This window comes from Poecilia reticulata, linkage group LG17 (genome assembly GCF_000633615.1).
Source record: "Poecilia reticulata strain Guanapo linkage group LG17, Guppy_female_1.0+MT, whole genome shotgun sequence".
Classification (NCBI taxonomy): domain Eukaryota; kingdom Metazoa; phylum Chordata; class Actinopteri; order Cyprinodontiformes; family Poeciliidae; genus Poecilia; species Poecilia reticulata.
Window position 1 is genome coordinate 8036637 of NC_024347.1, and position 25259 is coordinate 8061895.

Genomic DNA, 25259 nt, shown 5'->3' on the forward strand with positions numbered 1-25259 from the left:
TTCTGCCAGCCGCAAGTCAGTTTAAGTAAAGCTCCTGTGAGAAACAAATAATACCGGACATCTGGTCACCGAGAAAAATGGTTAGCCTGAGTTTTTAGTTAAGTTTTTTATGTTGAAAGGCCAGAGCACCGGGGAGTGGCTTTCCACACCATCCTGCAGCCATACTTGTCTCGTCTCTCCACCAGTGAGATGGCCACCATTGCACTGCGCCACCGGCAGCAATAAATAGAGGTACGTACACTATTAATTTGGCACAAAAAGTTGTTTTAAGATGTTTTTAGGCTAGAATGTAACTCCCATAGATTTATTTACGCACTTAGTTTATGCAGTTTCTTTGAAATATACTCCAGAGTTTTCAGAGCAGCGTAGCTCCGCTAACAGAGCCAGGCGGCTCCAGGCTCAGCTGCCAGGTGGAGTGTGTTCACCCCGGTAACCGCGGCCTGATCTCGGAAAGTCACCTTGTTGTGTTCTGCTGCTTGATATCTGATTGTAGTGTTTCAAAGTGTGACATGAAGAGTTTAATGTGTTTGATATGTGTGTCCAAATATAATATTCCTCTCTGGAGAGTACAATAATTCTGAAGATGTTAGTATCTTCGAAGCCTTGGCACAGTGTTTCCTTCCAATACCAGTTACTAATATTCCCTTCCTCTAATTTTTTTGTAGTTTGTAAATTCATATTTGTGTGTGTGTGTGTGTGTGTGTGTGCGTGTGCGTGTGCGTGCGCGTGTGTGTGTGTGTGCGTGTGCGTGTGTGCGCGTGCGTGTGTGTGCGCGTGCGTGCGTGCATGTGTGTGAAATATATTCTTCCCTTCAATTGGCTTATTATGTGAAGTGTGAACTTTTTGTAATACTTATTTTTTATTGCTTCAGGCAGGAAGCTCTTGAGGAGACGCCTCAGCTCCAGGGTTAGATGTAGAATCTCCCAGTGATCCTCTTCCTCCTCCTGACATTGTCTTCTTCACTGTCTCCTCATCTTTTATATACTTAAATTGTAGGAATATTTTTTCATGATTCCCCAAACATTGGCTGAATATTTGCTTGTATGTTACTGTAATAAATACATTTTATGAAAACATTTTATCTCTGTTTATTTTGTAAGATTTGAGTTTAAAGCTCTAAATACATATACGTTGATACAAATTAAATATGAAATAATTATAATCTAGAACTAAGAAATAATGGAAAGAATCAAATTAAAAGTTGTTCATTATGTTTAGTCAGTTGAGTAATAAGTTATAAGTAAATAGTCTCATGAAGGGGACAAAGGTTTTCATTTCTAATTGGACAGTCACACTTCACTGATAAAAATGTGAAAAAATATTGTGAGGTGTTAAACCACAGAAGAGGATAAGGGGCCTATAACATTCTTCTAACACCAACTGATGTGCAAGATAATTTTTTTAGATTCAAGTTCAAATTCTGAGATTAAAGTCAGAATGATGACCTTTTTTCTTTCCCAAATCCTCTTCCGTAGGCAAACATTTATTTAGTTAAGCTTTTAATAATCTAATTGGCACATTATTTCAAACATTTTCTACCTGGTAGAAATAGATACATTTTTATTGTATATTTTTGATACCATTTTCTGAATGTTTGTTCATGACATACCGGGTTATAATTGGTATGCTAATGCTATTCAGAAAGGAAAAACTTAAAAAACTAAAGGGTTTGAATGTTCTAATCATGGTTTAAGAGTCTTTTTAAACCAGAGCAGATTAAAGATCGGTAAAAATTGGGCGGACTAGCCCTTTAGCCATTTACTGAATCGGAAGCTGCCTTTAGAAGCCATTAGCTTCATATATATACAAAACAAAGTCAGAGTATAAGGCTTTCTGTATGAAGGTGTGTTGATCAAATTAATTACATGCCGATTTGGATGAGTTTACAAAAACAAACTTCCGGGTCAGACCACTTGTCAAAAATGAAATGATGAAAATCGAAGTTGACAGCTTGTTATTCATTTTTTCCATTTTTGTTTTGTGCACTAAATGGGAAATCGGATAGCGAGCAAAAAATCAGATTTCCGATTTTGGTTTTCTAAACGGAAAACAACAAACTGCCAGAAAATACACGGACTCGAACAGTTATCTGATTTCCCATTTTGGTTTAATAAACAAAAACGAGTCTATTTTTGTTTTTTCATTTCAAGCGACAAAACGAACTGCCTGAAAATACACGGACCCACCATCCACACGAGCTGCCTATGCTAACAAGTGGGTGGTCTTTGCAACCCAGTCCTGGGATAAAGGGCAGGACTCGGTGCAGTGTTCAGTCTGAAATACTGACCTTCTTGCAGGCATTACTGGATAGGGGACGGTCTCCGTCTACCTTGAAAGTGTATGTGTCTGCTATTTCCTGTTGGCATGTTGAGCTGAATGGTTGTTCAGTGGGCTGAGACAAGGATGTTGTACTGTTTTTGACAGGTGCTAGGCATTTGCACCCACCCAACCACCCTGTGGCACAGGCGTGGGACCTTTCTCTGGTGCTTGAGGCTCTTTGGTCCCTCCCATTTGAGCCCTTGCCATATGTGGACCTCAAATGGCTCTCACTGAAGATAGTGTTCCTTTTGGCGATGGTTTCTGCAAAACATGGGGGGAATTGCAGACTCTCTCGATAGCTGAGACCTGCTGCAAGTGGAATCCTGATGGCTCAGGTGTTACACTGTGGCCTGATGTGGCAATTATTCCTCAGGTGTCACTGGCAGCAGGCAGTACCCAGCCACTCCATCTTGCCCGGTTTGACACCTGATGCTCCTCTAAACCACTGTGCCCTATTTGTACCCTTCAGGCATATATCAATGCCATGGTATCTTTCCGAAAGATGAATAGCCTTTTTGTTTGCTTCTTGGGTTCACGGAAAGGTCAGGCACTTTCTAAGCAGAGACTTGCACACTGTGTTGTGGATATGATCGCCACAACACAGTGGCGATCATATCAGCCTTTCAGGGTTGCCACTGCCGGCAGTAGTGAAGTGCCACTCTACAAGGGGCATGTCCCCGGCAGGTTAATGACAACAAAGGTGACTTTGTTGTCATTAATACTTGACCTGGACATGCACAAGAATGATCCTTCAGTGTTTGAAGCCTCTGGCTGTCATCCGGGATTCATAGAACCGTAGTAACTTTTGTTATCCCTGATGCTGCTGCACCTTTTCCTATAATACTTTCTTATTCTGCTCAACTTCATATGCTTGGATACAGAACTCTGAGAACGACCACTTACTTAAGCTATGCTCTCTTGTGTCTTCCCGTCTTTGTGGAAGGGGTCTGGGACTGTTTTCTTCAGATCTGCCCAGTCAGCAGTTTTCCCTATGATTCTGTATCCTACTGAACCAGACTGAGAGACCACAAACCTTTGCAGATTTTTCATTTTTCAGTTTTTGACAATTTTCTGAGAATTTGTATTTTGGCTTTCATTATCTGTAAGCAATAATCATCACAATTACAAAAAATAAAGACTTAATATTTCACTGTGCAATAAATCTTTGAGTTCCACTTTTGGAAATGAGTGACAAAAAACAACTAACCTTTTCACAATATCAAAATTTTTGTTGATGTACCTCTATATAGCTACATTTAAAACATTCAATTATTGAAAGGTTAATTTATTTCAGTATCCCAACTATTTAGGTGAAACACATGATAAAGATTAGACAAAGATTGATGTTATGAAGCATTTATTTCTGCTATCTCTGATGACGATCTGTGCAAAGCTAATAAAAACATAACATTTATGATTAGAATATTACATCATACCCACAAAAACAACATTTTTTATTTTGTTTTAACAATATGGCCCTAGAGAAAAGTACATTTATTAAGTGCTTTAACGTTATTTTCAAAAGGTGCTTTTAAAAAGAGAGAGAGAAATAATTCTACCTCAACAAATACATTCATACGATTGAGGGGCCTACATCGGTTAGATTGAGCTAGTTCTTCACTTTTTGAGCAAGGGGGCCAGGTGGTTGAAAATGGTTCAAGTCTCTAGGGTGGATAATGTAAGAGAGAGGGGTTTGTAGGACAGCAATATCCTACTTTCAATGGCCCAGTTAGGAGAAAATGAAAAATCACCAATGGGAGCAGTTATACACTCATTTCACTTTTTTTCTTTGCTCCTGATGCTCTTGCTTATGTGTACAATATACTTCTAAAACGGTCCACTGTGTTGCTGAGAAATTTTCTGGGGTTTCTGCCTTTCTTTTTGTTCTTTTTAAATGTGCTCAAGTGGAGCTTTGTCGACAGCTAATACTTTCAACAGACCTTGAATTATCCTTGTTCATTCATCCTTGTTTAACTCGAAGCGGTCTTACAGGGAGACTCTATAATGAAAGAAAATGGACTAAATTTATACAACAATTTTCTACTCATTAGAGTCACATTCACCCACTTATTAACATTCATACACTTTGCCCAGGAAGAAGCTGGATTTGAACCTGCAACTTAAAGATTTCAAGACTCATCCCACTAAGCCAAAGACAGCCGTAAAATGCCACAAAAGGGCATATTTTATCTAGTTCAGATGCAAAGATATTTTTGTTTTTTTTCCACTTTCAAAGTCGGCAAAAAGCTTTGACAACTGACATCAGTAGCAGAGAAACCTCCCTGAAATTACTTGGAATAGTTTTGTTCCTGATGTCTGGGCAATTACAGTTGGCATTTTTTTCTTACTCTTTAATTCTACTTACTAAGGCTACTCCGTTTTAGCAGACTGTTAAATGTGGTCTGTCTGAAATTCTTTTATCACTATGTACAATTACAAGGGTCACCTCTCACAAAGGGAACAATTATTTAAGAAAGAAGAATGGCTTAATATTGATTGTTTTCTTCTTTAATTACTTAAGAATGATACTTCTGAATATGATAGAGATGCTTTGCAAATCTTTCTGAGCAGATTATGTACAGCCTTGCATTTTCTTAAATGTGATTTAAAAATAGTGGATTGAACATACTAAGGTCCTGACCACTGAGACATAAAAAAACACACACATATGTATTTCTTAACACAAGCAAGCATGTTAAGATGACTTGTTTTCTTTATATATGTTCCATCTGTATGCCTCTTGATAATAAAAAGGACCAGCCAAGTGGAGAGTTGTTCCAAATTTTAATGATTTTTTTTTTACTAATTTGACATTATAACCATCACTTACTGTCTCCTATTTGCATTTGACAATATGAATTCGTAAAGCCTCCTCACTTACGAACTGTTATTTTAGGTTTCTGAACTAGAAGCCCATGGAGGCCAGGGACCCAGCGAGCTGCTGAAGGATGAGCTAACCCAGTCCCTGGAGGAGCTGGAGGCCTTGCTGAAGGCCAAAGATGAGGTTGGAAAGTCCCTCGTATTTCCTCACCGTTGAAATAATGATCTGCTCTAAGTAATGTGCATGTGTTCCTTTCATCTGATTTTCAGGAAATTCACATTTTACAAAGTAAGAAGGCAGAGTACCATGAGATGGAACATGAGCGGGATGAAGCCATTCTCAGATTAAGGGTAGGCGTGACAAACAATGAGCTTAGTGCATAAGTAGTAGATAGCCAGGTGTTAGATGATGCTCAACAGTAGTGAGCACACTTCTTCTAATGCGCTAATAGCAAAGCTAATCATTTGTTTAGCACTTTTGCAAATGTGCTAAAAATTTAAGCATATTTAGATTTTCCTAAATTAATTTTTAAAATTCTACAGTTCTAATTTACTTTGTTGTTTTGTAAACTGTTGAAGTTTTAATTACCATCTGGTAAGAATTCTTCAAGTGGTTCACATTGCAAAATTTTAATATTGTTGGGGGATTTTCAAAACCTGGGAGACCAAAGAAAATTTAGCATTTCATTGTAAAGTGTGTGATGTCCAGCCACATGGGAGGAGCTACACACCACACATAAACCCATTTCACTTACCAACATTCAGATGTCAGATGGGAAAACTCACAAAACCTCTCAAGACCAAATTTGAGTTCAGAGCAAACAAATATGGCAAAGAGACGACGATAGATTTTGAAATATATTTAACAAAGAAAAAACAATACAAGAATGTCTCCAACATCTACAGGACTATTTGGTGCTCGGTGGCAAGTTGTTTTGTTTTCTCTGTATCTTCTGTGTACGTTTCCCTTACTTTGCTTTCTGATTGGCTACCCGTCACATTCAACAAGCTGCATTTATATTAGTCATCTGTAGGGATGCTCCAATCAAGTTTTGTCCTGCCGATTCTGATCCTCCATGATGGCTGATCACTGATAACGATCACATAGATTGGTTGTTTGTTTCTTTCTTTAAGTATAAATGCTATTATTTGATCTGCCAAAATGGAACCATAAAATTTAGAGTGTTGGTTTACTCTAAATTCACATATGATATAGCGGGATTGTCTGTCTGGAATCTGAATGTCATTGAGAGAAATCAGTTCGTGTGTGGTGTGCTCTTGCCGTGTGGCTGAACTCCACACGTGGTACAATCAAACCCGTTATACCCATTTTCTATACACCCTTGTCCCTTAGTGGGGTCGAGGGTTGCTGGTGCCCATCTCCAGCTAACGTTCCGGGCGAGAGGCAGGGTCACTCTGGACAGGTCGCCAGTCTGTCGCAGGGCAACACAGAGACAGACAGGACGCACAACCATGCACACACACACTCGCATCTAGGGACAATTTAGGAGAAGCCAATTAACCTAACAGTCATGTTTTTTGGACTGTGGGAGGAAACCGGAGTACCTGGAGAGAACCCACCATGCACAGGGAGAACATGCTAACTCCATGCAAAAAGACCCCAGGCCGGGAACTGAACCCAGAACTTTTTTCTGGGTTCGATTGAAGGCAACCACTCCACCAACTGCACCACTGTGCAGCCCCCCTAAAATTACCCAGATAGCACAGAATGATTGAAACAACATTGACTCAAAGTTAGGGTTTCAACCATAACTGACATCAATGTTGATTCAACAATCATCTGTATGTCAATTTACATGCATATTGCATTGAATCAGTTAGGAATCAACATTGATTCAACCTTCATCTGAATGTGGTTCTGCACACATTTTACATTGAATCAATGCTGATTCAACACTCATTTGACTGTGGATCTGCATGCATATTTGTGTTGATTCTACATTGAATCAGTTAGGAATCAACATTGATTCAACCTTCATCTGAATGTGGATCTACATGCAGATTTGGGTTGATTTCATATTGAATGAAAGCTAAGGATTTATGTACATTTTTAGGTCTGATAGGTCTACATAACATACCACTAAAAGTTTCTTCACTGGTGTTAAACACTATTATTGGCAGATTATGGGTAAACCGTGTACAAAAGATTAAAAATGACAACACAGGTTTGATATAACATTTTATTTAAGAAAAGGGACAGATCTNTATTATTGGCAGATTATGGGTAAACCGTGTACAAAAGATTAAAAATGACAACACAGGTTTGATATAACATTTTATTTAAGAAAAGGGACAGATCTTTAAACATATTTGATTCCTTTTTGACTGTCAGAATAACAGTCTATTGTCCACAGRAGAACAGAGTCCATGAGGTTAAGCTTTGTACTGTATGAACCAGGGAAACAGTACAAGTTGTGGTAACCCCAGTTTGACGTCACTTTGATTCCTTGTGATGTCTTCCTCTCATTCTGGCGTGTAATGAAGCCACTTGACGGTTTTACTGCAGTCCTCAAGAGTCAGCTTTAGGTCAACCTGCAGAGCAACGGCTGAAAAACACTAAAATAAAAGTGAGGAAGGTGCCGGTTAGAAATATGATAAACATTTGAAAAGTTCTGAAAGTCATTGAAATATTAAACAGTGTACTGGTTACAGGTCTGAGAACAAACTAACCATATAGTTCCCCATGTACACTCACTGTTAATATGCATCTTAATTGTTCATCAATATTCATCTTAATGTTTACGTATACAACTACATTTACCTATCAAGCTGCATTATAGTGTAGCATTTATGATGCTGCACTCATGTTAAAATGAGGGAATCAATATTTAAAATAAAGGCTGTTCATCAGAAAACCTAAAGATAAAACTCAGGGAGGATCAGGGTTTATTTAACACACCAGAGACAGTTAATAGAGCAAAAGGTGATTAAATTTATTAAAAAGTGTCTATATGCTGATAAAGATCCCACAAAAGTAATAATAGTCCAGATCAGTTTAACCAGTTACCAATCCAAGAATCAACAGACTGAATCAGTCATTAGCAGGTTTAGTTCAGTGTTTCACCTGCCTTACATGTTTTACATGTTTCCCTTCTGCCTCACCTGGATTGAATCTGTGGATGATTAACAACCTTCTGCACTTCTTGATGGCTGCAGACTGTCATGCAGATATATAACTCAGTTGTTCTGGAACAGAGACACATCTAAGCATGTCCCTAAGCACATCATAATAAAAAATGAAAAACAAGTGATTACCATCACAACAATTTAAAGCCCACCTGCAGCAGCCAGCCTTACACTTCCTTGTCCACCACATGCTCTCCCAGACCAAACAATAGGCCCCGCCTTATTTTAAAAACTCAAATCTCACAAAATCTCACAGGATTTCATACTTAGGCCTGCAGCAGTGGGCAGGATGAAAATAGTACAAAATGAGACATGACCTCAATTATTAAAATTATCTGTTTTGCCCTAAAATAACCAGGATTACTATGGGCACAAAACAATGCCCTTATTTTTCAATAAACACATTTAAGATCAAAGTAATATTGAAAAACTTACCATAAAACTGCTGATTGCAAACAAACCAGCAGCAAAATGGCTGTTTGGTTGGGACAAACCACTAGTGTCAAAAGGGGGAGTCGGACTGTAGAACTCCTAGTAGAGACTGGAGACTTGTTTATGTGTCAACACATTATGCAGTCAGTAATAATATTTACAGACAAGTAAGAAAATGTACATAAAGGAATTACAACCCAATGTTCTCAACATGTAGTGTGTTATTTGAAACATGATTRACCCCCACTTAGTAATAAAATGTTCTGACCCAGAGCTCAAGGATGGGGGGAGGGAAGAACGGATGAGAGGGGGTAAAGAGGGGAAGGCTGGGAGGAGCAAGTGGGTGTGGGGAGTCTTGGGAGGGAGTAGGGGGAGATGAGAAGGTGATGAGGGGTGCAACAAACTGCACAGATTGCACACAATGGTAAATTAACATTGTATTATAGTCAGAATGGTTGGTTTTTGGTTGAGGTCGACAACTGATGGTGGATCAACCATCAAACAACCATCCAGCTCTAACCAAGTAACCAATGTTGAAACTGTGTCATTGAATCAATGTTGTTTTGTGGTTAAAATCTAATGACGCATACCTTCCCCTCCTCTCCTCCTCATCAGAGCTCTGGGTGAGAGCATTTTATTACTGAGTGGGGGTTATCACATTTTAAATAGTGGGATAGTGGGTGATGATTCATTTCTGCACATTTTCTTACTTGTTCATAAAAATTCCTACTGACTGTGTGTGATATACTGACACAAAAATATTTACAACGTACTACAAGGAGTGGAGCGGTCCACCCCCACAATTTACATGAGTGGGATGGCCCAACCACACAGCTGCTTTGCTGTTGGCTTGTTTGCAAAAGATGTTAATTCAATGTTGAATTGCCATCATGTGCAATCTGGAACCAGAGCAGAATCACAACTCAATGTTGTCAACACATAGTGCTTAAGTTAAAACGTGATTAACCCTCACCTAAAATGGGGTGTGCTGTGGTGGCACAGTGGTTGGTTAAGCACAACCCACATATGGAGGCCTTAGTCCTCGGCGCAGCTGTCGCAGGTTCAATTCCCGGCCTTGGCGACCCTTGCTGCATGTCTTCCCCCTTCTCTCATTACCCCCTTTCTTGTCATTTAAATTTCAAATAAAGGCCACTAGAGCCAAAAAAATCTTTAACAAAATAAAATGTGAAAATGTAAAAACCTCACCTAAAATTAAAGTTGTTTCACCCTGAGCCCGAGGAGGAGGGGAGGAGAGTGGAAAGGAGTAGATGGGGCCAGGTGAGGGGTGGGCAGTGGGGGGAAAGGGGTCTCTGTGTGTCTTTGGCAGGTGGAGGGAGAGGGGTGCTTGTAGAGGGGTGTGAAAAGCAGCTTACATTGATTGAACAGTTATATTACAAGTTCTTCCCCAAACCTTGTCCTCAAGGCAAACTGACCTGCATGTTTTCAGTTCAGCAAAACCCTGTTAATCAGACGTCAATTAAAATCATGTGTGCTGAATTAGGGAAATACCTAAAACTTGCAGGGCTTGGAGGACCAGAGCTGAAACACACTGGATTCGATGTTGGCATTTCAATCAATGGATGTTAATTGGGTAGAATTGCATGGTTTTTTTTAATGGTTGATCCAGCTTCTCTTGTTGACCTTAACCATAAATTCAAACTTTGTGATCATAATTCAACAGTGAATTAACATCTTTTGCAAACAAGCCAAGTTTGGGCCATCCCACTCATGTAAATGGTAGGGGTGGACCGCTCCACTCCTTGTAGTACGTTGTAGATGTTTTTGCGTCAATATATCACACGCAAACAGAATTTTTATTAACAAGTAAAAAAATGTATAGAAAGGAATCACCACTCACTGTCCTCTACAGTGTTATTAAAAATGTGATAACCCCCGCTCAGTAATAAAAGGCTCTCACTCAGAGCTCTGATGAGGAGGAGAGGAGGGGAAGAAGGGGTGCGGCAAAACAGCTGACATTGATTCAACATTGATCAGACGTTGATCAGACCTCGGCATTTCAGTCATTAGATTTCAACGACAAAACAACGTTGATTCAATGACAGTTTCAACGTAAGTTAATTGGCTAGAGGTGGATGGTAGTTTGATGGTTGATCCACCGTCATTTGTCGACTTCAACCAAAAATTAACGATTCTAACTATAATTCAACGTTGATTTAACGTTGTGTGCTATCTGGGTATACATAAAGTCAAAGAAATATCACAATACTGCCTATATCAAAATATTCTTAAGTAAAAAAGGAAACTTTCATTCAAAGCCAAATGCAAGTTGCATTAAAATAAATAACCCTGTGTCACTAAATCAAAACTGCCAAAGAGCATGGCTAATTGTTTTGGTTCTGATTGATTGTTATGTGGTGTAATTCTGCAGAACACACAATGGAGGCAGAGGAGCTCTAGTTTTTTTTCCTTTTTCCACATATTATCTATCTCCTGTTAGGACAGTGAACACTTTTAAAGTGTCTATATGGGTCCACACCAGAAAGTGTTAATTTAACTCTTTTTGGAGAGTTAGTACCTTAACTCTTATAAAGTGTCAAATATCAAATCTGCTGGAGTTAATCATTTAAAACTTTAACACTAATTCAGTGTTATATCTTACTATTAACTCTCACAGAGTACTTCTTTAACTTCTTAAGAGATATTTGTAATTAATATTAGGTACTTTATTATTTTGAACTTTTAAAAATTCTTTGGAAAATAAACATTTAATAAAGAATCAATAATTTTCTCAAATGCATTTATTTCAAAACGTGCACACAATTACAAAACATATTACAATGTGGAATAATGTGCATATTTCACATGTCACTCTCATTCACATGTTGCTTATTAAAAGGACTGACATATCAGCTGTGCAATACAAACTGCAGTATGCTTAATAAATTTTTCCTCAATACTATATGCATGAAATTGTTCAAAGTTCAAGGTGGAGAAAGTAAAGCAAGAAGTTCATGTAATATGATAGAATACATTTTCTAACAAGTAGATGACTGGATATTACAGTACATAACAGACCAACCTGATAATCAGATCCATCATTTCTTATCCAGTTTCTGTTTCTGTTGATAAGAGTCAGTTCCTCTCTGACTCCACCAGAGAGATGTCCACTCACTGACAGATTGTCTTCAGGTTGTTGTTCTGTTTGTKACGTTTGGTCAGAGACACCAACATGCTCCTCTACTGCATCAGACAGTCTTCAGTCTGAGTAGGACAGTCAGTGTTGGTCTCTGGATCATAGCAAACAGAAACATGACAATGAGGAATACATTTTTACTACAACTCTAACAAGTCTCTATTACAGAAATGTAGAGTTTCAGAGATATTAACACTTGCATAATCATTTTTGGAGCTTGAATCTTTGAAGAATCCATGGAGGGATCAGGAGGGAGAGGTTAGGCTGACGACTGGAGATTCATCCTCAACCAAACTGGTTCTAATATATACAAAAAGACAATAAAAAGATTAAATCATGCTGCAAAACGTAAATGAAGACACAACAGCAGGAATAATGTTCTCAACATGAAAAAGCCTTTTACATTTTTTCAAAGGAAAAAAATCGATCAGAAAGGTTAATAAATCTGACCGATATGCATTTAAACGTTCAACATCATAAAAAAACATACTCCAGATTATTACGGACCTGTTCAAGTTAGCCAATAATTTGATTAAATGTTCACCGGCTTGATATTTTTCAACACTTATACTCCGCTAACATTCAGCATGCTAAGCTAAACATGCTAACACCGAGCCGTGTGGCGAACGTGACGTCTATCATACAGGTTGAGCTCAACTCCAAATAATAGTTATAAACCATCTCAGAAAAAAAAATGACTTACCAAGTGCAGTAAATAACTCAGACATGTGGAAAGTAAATAGTCCTGAAATGACTTGGCTTCTGTCGCTTCGCTTCGGTGGGAATCTGTGATTCTGGGCGGAGTCAGTGAATTAACTCCTTCAGTGTTAGAGCCGCTGGTGGAGTTCAGAGTTATTGATTCTATTTTAACACCTCTAGATTTGATATGGAAACACTTTGTTTTAACACTGGATTTTAACTACTAATAATATACACCCCAGACTTACATAAACAGAATGTGACTCTATAAGTGTAAAATTAAATCTGCTTTTGCACAAAGTCTACTAACACCAAAACATTTAACACTTTTGAATTTGCTGTGTAGAGCTCCAATCCTGCTACGTCTGTGAAATATTGCATCTCAGAAGCGCGTAGCAGCGATCCAACAGCAAGAGCAGAACCCAGCATCTTCCACCACTAGCTCGATGACTTCAATTATTTTTCAGGTTATTTGCTTAGCTTTCTGACCGTTATGCTCATCCAAGTAAGTGTTGGGAATTGTGCGCTGCTTTACCTGCTATCTGGCAGCTCCAGATGTTTGTTTTTTTTCTGCAGTAAGCCTCAATATAGCCATAGTCCGTCAAGTGCTTGTTTTCTAAATGTCATATTAAATCACTGTGTTGATGCATTTTGACGTGCGTCACCCTGAGGTATTTTTTCGTTGCAAGACGCAAAATTCCCACCACTCTCAAAGTTCCACCCAACTTTGCTTATGATTTGCTGCAGTTTAATTGCACAGTGTGGAGAAAAGGAGGAGATGTGCTTCTTACTGGCTTCTGCAGACTGCAAAGTATTAGATACTGGTGATCGGCGATCACCGATCATACACTTTTTCACGGATCGTCTGATTATCGGGGGATGATCGATCGGCACACCACTAGTCATCAGGGACATGTTGAATATCAGAGCAGTCTCAACGCCCTTCAGAAAGGACCAGATCACTTTTACCAAAGACAGGAATTTCTCTCAAGATTATCTTAAGAGCCATCCTGATAATTGGGGCATCCTTAAGATTATTGGAAGAAACTAGGCATTATATGCGTATTTTAAAGTGTCTAATGAAGACTGCTTAGGCCAGTGGTGTCAAACTCATTTTTATTTTGGTCCGAATCAAAAATCTGAATGTTCTTAAAGGGCCGGTTGCACCAGAATCTATTGATAAAATCAATTTAACTGATAAAATATCAATAAATAGCTGTTACTCCTGGATTTCTGATTATTTTAGTGTTTATTTTTGCAATCAAAATGACAGATTTTGTGGTGAATATTAAGAAATATTTGTAATTGTTTGTTTTTTTTACAGTATTTACGTTAAATGTGATTCTATCACTCGCTCTATCGGTTACAGATTCAATGTTTTTGACCAATTTTGAGAAAATTAGCAGTAAAATCAGGACAAAAATGTGGACATTTTTTGATTTTGTGTGATTTTTGCAGATTTGTGAAAAACTGGACGGACCTATTGATGTAATTTGGAGTCCAGAGGGCCACATAAAAAGCTACGGCGGGCCAGATTTGGCCCCCGGGCCTTGAGTTTGACACCTGTGGCTTAGGCAGAAGTTCCATTGTTCCTCTTCACATTCTCTCTTTTTCCTTCCCAATAACCAATAATTCAAACAAGAAACATAGAGAGCCCCAAGTGCCAAAACAATCTTTAAAAAAATAAAAAAAAGAAAATATTAGCATTTACTATATATTAGAGCATTTCTAGACTACTTGTATGTGATGAATGCCTCTCTCTTGTCCTTGGTCAAGACACTTCACTCCTCTTGCCTGCTGGTGATGGTCGGAAGACCCAACAGCGCAATACGGCAGGGCAGCTGTGGTTATGATCCAGGACTTGCCACAGTTAGCATGTAAATGTGTGCATGAATGGAAATGAGTAATTTAATTTTAAGCGTCTTAGAGTGTCTTAATAAAGCACTATGTATTTCCTTATCTTACTGAAAATTAAACTACAGTAAGGTAATAAAAAATGGAATCTTGACCAAATCAATTATTTTGAAAGACTTGGTTAATTCTAAATTCCTTTTTTAATGTCACTTTCTACACACTCCCAGTAACTTCATGATGGTATGAGGAATGAGCAAATTGTTATATTGTCTAAGTCTCTGGTTCTTATTGTAACAATGTCTTATGCTCACTGTAGGAAATGGAGATGCGGAGCTCAGAGTTGGAGCGTCGCATCCAGAACACAGAGCAGACACTAAGTAATTCTCTGGAGGAACGAGATCGCATGGATACTGAGATCCAGAGGGCCATAGAAATTCTGGACATTAAGATCTTTGACCTGAACGATCTTCGGCAGAGCCTTGTTAAACTTCTTGACAAATAAGAAGGGTTGAGGAAAGATGTCAACATGGAATCAACTGACAAAAAAGGAACACCTAATGTGGTTACATTTCCCATTGTTATAGCGACAAGCAAACTAAAAAGGTTTGAGTTGATCCCTGTGCTACAGAGCAAATAAATCATTATTGGGTCACTCCATTTCTGTGCTCAACCAGATTCTGCTGTGTGTTCATCAAGATAATTTACAGTAGGTAGAGGCCTAAGCAACATCATATGTGGTAATGCTTCTCTGACCTAATCTATAGCTTCAAGTTCCATTCAAAAATTAACTAAATGCAATAAGCAAATTTTAAACATGTGCTTTAACAACATAGATTTTCAAACAAGTACTTATATTTTCATTAAACTTGTAAAAGATAGCAGCACAGTGCTATAATAAATAAACAGCAATTTTGTTCATTGTCACAACAATTTGAGACTGTAAGAAAATGAAAAGGAGCAAAACGCTTGGTGACTTTTTTTTAATGAAGAGCAAGAAAAACATACTTAGACTTGCCTATTTAAGAAACTTAACTCTAGTTAAATAGATAATCTTATAGTTAGCTTAACACGTCCAAGATATGCTATGTAATACTGGGAAGACATTGAACTAAATTTTTTAAAATGTAAGTGATCAAATATCAACAGGACTGTATTATTTGATTAATGGAAATACCAGATCTGAATTTTGACACCAAAGATCAAATGTTAAGTGCAGAGTACGTAAGACCTCGGTAAATAATTACATCTTTTTTTAAAAATATACTTTAAATTATTATGTCTGAGTAACTAAAGAATGTGTTAGTATAGAGAATTTAGGGAAACTAAATTAGGATAAATAAGGCCTTTCTACAGAATATATTTAAGCACACAAATATTTGCCATATTAATTTTACTTTGAAGATTACCTTCTGTGCATAATCTTAAACAATACTAACCTTTAGGTTAAGACTAGACATTTTAATGACCATATTACATTTAAGAAAGTTTGTTTTACCTTCAATATTTCATTTAATGTTCTTGATTTCTATCATTTGTTTCACTGATTTATGAACAATAAGCCAGGAGCTTTTGAGAGTTTGGTTGTACTCGATAACTCATTTATATTTTCTGTATAATTTGAGGAATATAATTTGAAATGGTCTTGATTGCTTGCATGATTTTTCTCTTTTCAGGCCTTACTGATCACTTCTTCCAATGGTAGTGAAGAGACTTGACAGCTTTGTCTTGGACTCTGAGTTATCAAGGGAGGAAATTAAAGCAATGTTTTTTAATAGTTTATTGTGTTGTGCTGTTATTTTGTGAAGGATATCCTATTGCCATGTTATATAAACTTTGCATATACATTTTAAGTAAGGAAAACAGGAAATGTATTTAAACAAATGTAGACAGGTTAAACATGTTCAAAAGACTTAGTTTAATACAATACAGTGACGTGTCAACAAAACTTCCAACTTCTACAAGATGACATATTGAGTTTTAGACATACTATTGATGTATTGCATATTACTAATTAAGATTGATTGAAATGGTTAGTATTGGAGTTAATAATAAGATACAAAAAAGATTTGGATGATTTTTTTGGTTTCTGACACTATAGCATGGCTAAACACTCTCCGGGTCAAATTGACCCACGAAAATTATTGCTGTTCCGAAAAGGCAAAAGAAATAAAGAACAAACTAAATCTGCCATTTATCCATCCATCCATCCATCCATTTTCATGCACCCTTGTCCCTCAGTGGGGTCGGGAATCTGCCATTTATCTCAGGAAAAAAGTAAGAATGGTTCAGTCCAACTTGAAGGAAGAGCGCTGCTGAAGGGCACAGGCTCCTTACAGCAGGGGTCACCAACTCCAGTCCTCGAGGGCTACCGTCCTGAAACTTTGAGATGTGTCTGCTCAAACACACCTGGATCAAATAAACTGCTCATTTCCAGTCTATTACAGAGAGGAATGAATGCTGGTGAGGAAATTTAGACATTTTGGAGCAGAGGTGAATCTAAAAGTTGCAGGATGGAAGGAAGCCCTGGAGGACTGGAGTTGGTGACCCCTGCCTTAGAGTCACTGAAGTGAGGAGCTAGCTGTTAGCTATGGCTCTGCAGCACAAACATAAAACCCTCCAGTAAGTAAATACTTAAAAGACCTGCAACACTTTTTATTTACTTTCATTACTCAATAAGAAGAATCACATTAACAATGAAGAGCAGACTGCAGTTCGTTATTTTTCTTGGCTGAATCATAATAAACTGCCTCATTAGTAAAATTGCTACACTGCTTTCATAGACTTAAGCTTTTTTGTTAAAGGTAGCAAACATCTCATTCATATTTAATTCTTTAACTTTTAGTTAATTAGAACAATTTGAAACGGGAGGGAGGGGCTGAGCAAGTGGACCATCTCAGAGTATGTGAGCCAAGAATAGAAGAGAGAACAGATAAAAAAGCAGAAAGTTATGCCTTTATTTCTCTGTCTTCAATGAAGAGCCTTTAAAACCACAAAATAAACTTGAATATTTTTCTATATAAACCCTGGTGCTTTAAATGTTACGTTTAAGTTATAATACCCCCAGATATTAATTTCTATAGATATTCATTTCTATCTACCTGTTGGTTCTCCGTCACCCAGGACCTGGCAAAACTAAAAAAGGCTTAAAAATAAAGCAACTTAAGTTATAATTTAAATAGCCCATAACCTGTATTGGGAGCCATTTCAATAAATCAATGTTCATGAGGAATTTTAATAGTTACTCATTGAAGCTTTCTTATTTACAACCTTCAATTTTTGTAAAGGTGTAGCAGAGATTAGATCAGTGAGACTTAAGAAAACTTGTATAGAAGTAACATTTGAGTTTGTTTTTTTCTCAATAGGCTGCTTTCTTAGAAAAACATGTTTGATGTGCATTACTAGTCATTTTTGGTTCTGCAGCTTGAATGTGGTTTAAACCACATTTTACATTACATTTCACTGTAACTTTGCCAACGTCCCCCCAAAATTGGTCTTAAGAAAGTTTTCTGTTTATGGTCCCCCCCAATAAAGAGATGAGATTTGCGCCCTTGTTGAAACCAACAGCTCAATCATCTTCTAAGACCAGTCAAGTTCTCCACAGTGCTGCTAACGACCTCATTATTTGACTCAGGTCTGTTGAAGTTGAGACGCATCTAAGAGTTGCAGGAAACAGGCCCTCAGGCCTGGAGTTGCCCACCCCTGGTCTAGACAGACCCTAGAACAGGGGTGGGTGTCCAAAGTCGGTCCTGGAGGGCCGGCATCCTGCATGTTTTAGTTCTCTCCCTGGTTTAACGCACCTGGATCAAGTAATGGCTCGTTAGAAGGCCTAAGAGGAACATCGACACGCTGAAAAGGTTGGTACTGCCAGCAGGGAGAGAACTAAAACGTGCAGAATGCCGACAGACTTTGGGCACCCCTGCCCTAGAACTATGTAGTCTCCCCATAGCCACTTCTGAAGTCACTCTTTCAGAATAGAGGCAACCACACCATCAGCCACCCAAGGTATCCCTCCAGCCTCCCTACAGTCCATCATCACATCTGCTACTGCAAACCAGCGGCACCAGATTCATTTTTGAGGTGAGGGGCCCATGGGGTTACGCACTTTGAATGTCAGGAGCGCGAACTTGTTCAATTGATATGATGGCACCTGTCAATCAGTTCAGTGGGTTTGTCGCAATCTGATCTGTCCCGAAGTAAACAGTAAACACCCCTCACCTCGAGGACGACATTTTTGGGTCTACCATGCGCTGCGGTCTGGCTGGGTTTGATGAATGTTTGCTATTAAATGCGCTTCGGTCATAAAGCTTTGGTGGAAAATAATCAGGAAAAAATGTTAAAAGTTGTCAGTGGGGGACATGCAGAAGGCAGCTTTACACAGCGCATTGAGGTGGCGGAATGGACTTTATTCCATTGTCAAAACTGGGGTCTGGAAAAACGTCAATGACGGATAAATGCCTGCAGCCGATCTAAGAACAGCTGAATACAGAGATCGACGGTATTAAAACACCGTGTTTGTATGAAGGTTTGTCGTCATTACGTCATTGGTGTGAACAGACCAGTAGCAGCTGTCCAACCGGGTGGCCCGTCAGCGCTTTAGTTCGCCAGACCCCACACACACACACACACACACACACACACACACACACACACACACACACACACACACGCGGGCCGCCAGAACCGCGCACACGGTAAAAACCCTGGCAGGATCCAAACGACCTCTCTTTGAACTGCGGGAGGATTCAAACTGCTCATTCATTTTTAGCTTACAGAAAAGCACCAAGCCGCCATTTACAAAAGTAAACTGACCAATAAGATTCTTGTTTTCTGTTTTACTTAAAGAAAAATCTCAAGGTACACAGTGTGTACAGCTGCGGGCATCCCTGTGCTCAGCTACTTATTACAAGTCCAAAATCCACACAAAACAATTATGCCGAGGATAGATAGATATGACAAAAATCACGACTGGTCAAATATTTGTAACTTTAAAAAAGTAAAATAAAATAGATGTCAAATATTCTCCAGCAATGCCAATTTAAAGCAGCAGGACAACCTAATGGTTCCAGGGCATCACCACGTTACGGCGCAGCAGCACTGCGCTATCTACAGGTCCTTCTCAAAAAATTAGCATATTGTGATAAAGTTCATTATTTTCCATAATGTAATGATAAAAATTAAACTAATATATTTTAGATTCATTGCACACCAACTGAAATATTTCAGGTCTTTTATTGTTTTAATACTGATGATTTTGACAAACAGCTCATGAAAACCCAAAATCCCTGTGTCAAAAAATTAGCATATCATGAAAAGGTTCTCTGGATGAGCAGTTAACCTCATTATCTGAATCAATAAAGTAACTCTAAACACCTGCAAAAGATTCCTGAGGCTTTTAAAACCTCCCAGCCCATCATGGGTCAGACTGCTGACCTGACTGCTGTCCAGAAGGTCATCATTGACGCCCTCAAGCAAGAGGGTAAGACACAGAAAGACATTTCTGAACCAATAGGCTGTTCCCAGAGTGATGTATCAAGGCTCCTCAGTGGGAAGGAAAAAGTGTGGCAGAAAACGCTGCAAAAGGAGAAGAGGTGACCGGACCCTGAAGAAGATGGTGGAGAAGGTCCGATTCCAGACCTTGGGGGAAGCAGTGGACTGAGTCTGGAGTAGAAACATCCAGAGCCACCGTGCAGGAAATGGGCTACAGGTGCCGCATTCCYCAGGTCAAAGGTCAAGCCACTTTTGAACCAGAAACAATGGCCTGCAAACCTGATATCATAACGGACTGAATGTTATATTTTTAACGTAATCTCGGGTTGGATTGTGGAGCGCAGGAGGTTACCATGGAAACAGGTGTGCTTAAGTGAGAGAGAGAGAGAAAATGTGCGAGTGGTTTTGAGTTGATCATCTGTTTGGGTTTTACCTTTGCTGTGGCTCTTTACAGCCGCTGTAGTTTCTGAACGTTCAATAAACGACAAACTTGGACTAATTACCTCGTTCTTTGTGAGTATAAGTCATTTACAACAAACATTAAACACGGTAAATATGTTTCATAAAATATTTAACAAGCAAATGGCTTCTACCGTGATAATTGTGTAAAATTATAAATGAATTGTCTAATACAAAAAATAGTTTGGTGCCATCGAGCTCAGAATCTAAGAGGCTTTTCCTTTATCAAACAATTTTTTTGCCTCTTCTTTAGTGGAAATATTGATGTTGATGAGATTTTCTCCAAAATAACTTTTTTCAACTTTTATAGTGAAAATGAGGCTCTAACTTTCACAAATGACATTGAAATAAAATCCAGTCCAACATCTGATTTGAGGTGATTCCTCTGGAACCTGTTGGAGGAAAAATATCCCAACTTCAGAAGATGAGCTTTAACCTAACAGAGCTCTGTGGTTCCTCCTGTCAGTATGAGAGTCAGGGTGAGGAGGCGCCATCGAAGCATCCTGGGCTCCATAACACCTCAGCAGGGCCACAGGCTGATGGCCTCCATGCCGCATTGAAGGCTGCAAAAGGATTCCTGACCAAGTATTGAGTGCATAACTGAACATAATTATTTGAAGTTTGACTTTTTTGGTATTAAAACACTTTTCTTTTATTGGTCGGATGAAATATGCTAATTTTTTGAGACAGGATTTTGGGTTTTCATGAGCTGTATGTCAAAATCATCAGTATTAAAACAATAAAAGACCTGAAATATTTCAGTTGGTGTGCAATGAATCTAAAATATTGGTGCATATATTATATTTGCTGCATGTTCCACAAATTGTGCAGGAAAGAGATGATCTGAGTGGGACTGATAACGAGCCAGACTGCTGACAATACTTTTGCATTTAAAACAAAATGAAAAACACGGTGAATAAACTTTAATGTGCTTATTTAGCAGACAAAAATTAATTTCAACAGCCAACAGAGACCTGAAAACCATCAGTAGCCATTGATACTTATGGCTACTGATGACTGATTGGCTTTTGGAATAGCAAAGAGGGGAAAAAAAATCATGCAATTATTTTTCAACCTGAGCAAAAATGATCTGCTATGGGCAAAGTGTGGGTGAGCATTTGGTCCGACCTGTAAATGGACATGGGTCCGATGTATTTTTTTTCATCCCAACACAACTGTGACAATGTTTTAGAAAGAAAACATTGTCACAGTTCTATAAATGGTGACAAATGCAAAAATCTAATTTAATCTTTAGGCAGAATTGGTTCAGACCTGGATCAGATCAGAGTCGAAGCCTTTTTTCAGATGTCAGACCGGTTTCTGATCCCAACCCGACCCGGAGCTGCGCATGTGCGTAAACCTTTGGGTGACTGCTATGATCTGGACCCTTAGATTTGGTCCAGATCTCAGTGCTGTAGGTTTTATCTGTACCTCTTTCTGCATATAAACTCAGAGAGGTGTCAGTCACAGACTGTTAGAGTTGCGTGCAGCCTGTGTAAATGTCTGGCGGGACCAGCGGACGGACAGGGCAGGCCCGTAAAGTGTGGAGGGGGGGCAATGCCCCCCTGGTCCCCCCTGTTCCAGCACCTATGCTGCAAACACATCTTGTCCAATACAATTTCCACTCTCCAACAAACTGCTGACCAAAAACTCAGATTCACCTGGCCATAAACACATCCCATTACTCCAGTACCCACTTGAACAAAAGGCTTGCCTCTCCTCCTCTTGATATTCCTTCACCTTGATATTCTCCTTAAATTGCTCTCGCTCTATGCTTTATTGGACTCTATGTTATTAAATCTGTCATCAGTTCCACAGTTGTCTGTCTCCGTCTTCCTTCCAGTTTCCGTGTCCATCCCACGTTCCATGTCTCCCAGGTAAAGTCAATCCTTACCAGAACATCCTCTTGTGTCCTTCTGTGGTCCCAGACCCAATATCCTGCCATTCATTGTCATTGCACATTTCATAATTATTCTAAATAAATCAGTCCCATGAAGCAGCAGCCACATCAGCCTCTCAGTCTCATGCAGCCACACAACCAGCATCAGCTCATCTGCGAGCTGCACTGCTTCCTCAAGAGTTCCAGATTGCAGTCTCCCTGTGATTTCCAGCCTCCTGAGTTCCACTGTGATCTCCTGTCAGAACACCTAAATGGGCCCTCCTCATCTCCAGAGGCCCTCTGTAGTTCCCTAGCACCTCTTCTGACAAGCTTAGGAGACTGGACATCACTGTGGAGCTCAGGAGACTAGAGGTCACTATGGAGCTTCCTCTTCTTAAAAACACCCAAGTTCCACAGCACCTCTACATGAGTTGTTTTCCCCAGCTCCTGAAAATCTCCTCAAGGACTCAGAGGGGGGACTGCAAAGCCCTTCAGACGAGGCTGGCTTCTAAACAGCAAGCTGCTCCAATGGCAGCCTCCAGAGACTCAGTCGTGCCGCAGTCCTGCGGGCCTCACGCACCTCTGCTGCTGCAGTCCTGTGGTCCCCAAATTCCTCTGGCATTGCTGTCCTGTGGGACCGAGGTTCCTGTGCTCATGCCCTCCTGAGTTTCAAATTCATCAAACTTCTGGGTCCCGCCAGGAACACAGTCAACCTCCAGATCTTTCTCATGGGTTTCATGGGCCAAAAGGCCGGCCTCCCGATCCTCTTCGTGGGTTGCTCTGTCACCACCGGCATCCACCAGAATCTTAGATTCACTTTCTTAGCTCTCCTTTGCCCCTTTCTGCCACTTTCTCTGCTCAGTCTGCCTTCTGCTCTCTCCCGTCAAAACTGCAACCCATTAGCTAATCAGCCCCCGGCTATTGGTGTGGATTCACCCTCAAAGTATTTAAACATCCTGCTCTCACTCCTTACTGAGTCCTCCCATAAATGCCCTAGTACAGTGGTCCCCAAACTACGGCCCGTGGGCCGTATCCGGCCCGCCTCCACATTTGGTCTGGCCCCCTGAACAATACCAAAGAGCATTTAGATTTTTTTTCATATACTGTATTTTCCGGACTATAAGCTGCTACTTTTTCCCTTAGCTTTGAACCATGTGGCTTAAAGCCCGGTGCGGCTTATATGAAGATTTTTCTTCAACCACCAGGGGCCTCTTCAGCAGGAAGTGAATCATTGGAAGTCAAAATTGGAAATAAAAGAAGAAAGCGCCCATTAAAACGGAATTGGGTTTTAATAGGGAATTGAAATTTGAGAAAGTTGTTGATCAGTTAAATAGCATTGAGGGGAAAAAGAAGATTTTTCGGTTTTTAAAAAGGTTTTGGCTCTAGTGGCCTTTATTTGATAGTTAATTGACAAGAAACTTGGTAATGGGGAAAGACATGCGGTAAAGGTCGCCAGGCCAGGAACCGAACCCGCAACAGCCACATCGAGGACTAAGGCCTCCATACATGGGCCGTGCTCAACCCATGCCCTTGTAGGTTTAAAAAAAAAACAAAAAACATTTTTCGTTTTTTAAAAAATAATACTGGGATCGTTATGAGGCATAGATATTAGGATCCAATAGATGGCAGTAGTGCAACAATAATGAATGCAATCTGCCATTGAAATGTAAAGAAGAAGAAGAAGCGGCCATTTTCATTTAGCACATGCTAGTTGCAACACGAAGGATCAGCACTTTTACTGTTACCGTTCAGAAAGTACCATAATCAGTTCAGTTAAATCTAAACTTGGCAACTTTTTCTTTTTCAACCGTAATAAATGTGATATTCAATTGACCTGTTGTGACTCAAATTTTGGGTGTCCTCCCCCCTCTGCTGCTGCTGCATCGTTGTGGAAAACCTGGAGCGGCAGAGAAATCTGTGGCTTATATGTGTATGTTTACTGTTTTTAAAAAAAAACTTTGGGGGTGAGGCTTATAGTCCAGAAAATATGGTATTTATTTCATAAAAAGTGTTATTTCCTGGATTTTTTTTCTGTGAAGAACCCAGAGGGGGTTATTTGATTGTGCTTTGTGGAAAACAATCATTTTTTACATTTAGGCACTCCTGCAATTGTCACACTTTTTCTGTTACAAACTGACTCTGGACCCCACCAGAGACGGGAAAAGTTACGTGGCCCTCAGGAAAAAGTTTGGGGACCCCTGACATAGTAGCACACCGAATGATAGAAAAAAAACTCCCTCCTGAGAGGAATGAGATGGTAATTTTGCTATTTAAGAAAATTAGCATTTTCACTTTTTTTCTGCTGCTTCTACTCATATTTCAGCAGGTTTACGTTATCTTACAAATGAATCAGCAACTTAACAGGGAAATTCTGCTTACTGCATTCATGTTACATACTGGAAACAAATATCCCAAGTTCTACATTGATCTATAAAGAAAATAAACAAATAAATAGAAAGACATCTTCCCATCAGGGAATCGAACCCCGGACCATTGTCCAAACATGTGTAGGTAGGCAGGATTAATCTGCCTTATAATGTGTGATTTATTTACAACCAGCGGTGGGAAGTAACGAAGTACTTAAGTACAATTTTCGTGTATCTGTACTTTACTTAAGTAGATTTAATAATGGGTACTTTCTACTTTTACTCCACTACATTTTACAGTAAGTATCTACGGAAGCGCATTGCTATCACGCAGGGAAAAAAAAAATTCGAGTGCTATCACGTTATAACGTGATACGTATCTTGTTAAAACGTGATTATGTATCTTGTTAAAACGTGATACGTATCTTGTATAAACGTGATAATTTTATGTCCAGGAAGTGGCGRTATTATGCTAGGCTAGTACAGTGGCTGACATGAATTGGTCAGGTTTCCCTTCATGTTTGGTCTACACGGATACGGATGCTGCTTTGCACTGTGGTTAAAACCATTAATAGCTACTCTGAGCAGGATCCTACACAGAACGGGGCTGCACAGAAGGAAACGTCAGTTTGGTTCTCTAGCT

General features: G+C 39.3%; 1 protein-coding gene across 2 annotated transcripts in view; it reads left to right on the forward strand.

Moving 5' to 3' along the window:
- The window catches only part of LOC103479257 (homer protein homolog 3-like), a 38830-nt gene extending 22628 nt beyond the window's left edge, over positions 1 to 16202 (forward strand). For both annotated transcript variants that reach the window (XM_008433600.2, XM_008433601.2), the window contains exons 9-11: positions 5216 to 5323; positions 5410 to 5490; positions 14742 to 16202. In XM_008433600.2, the coding sequence (XP_008431822.1) occupies positions 5216 to 5323; positions 5410 to 5490; positions 14742 to 14927 (375 nt within the window). In that variant the 3' untranslated portion in view covers positions 14928 to 16202. The remainder of the gene's footprint in view (positions 1 to 5215; positions 5324 to 5409; positions 5491 to 14741) is intronic.
- Positions 16203 to 25259: the final 9057 nt, after the last annotated feature.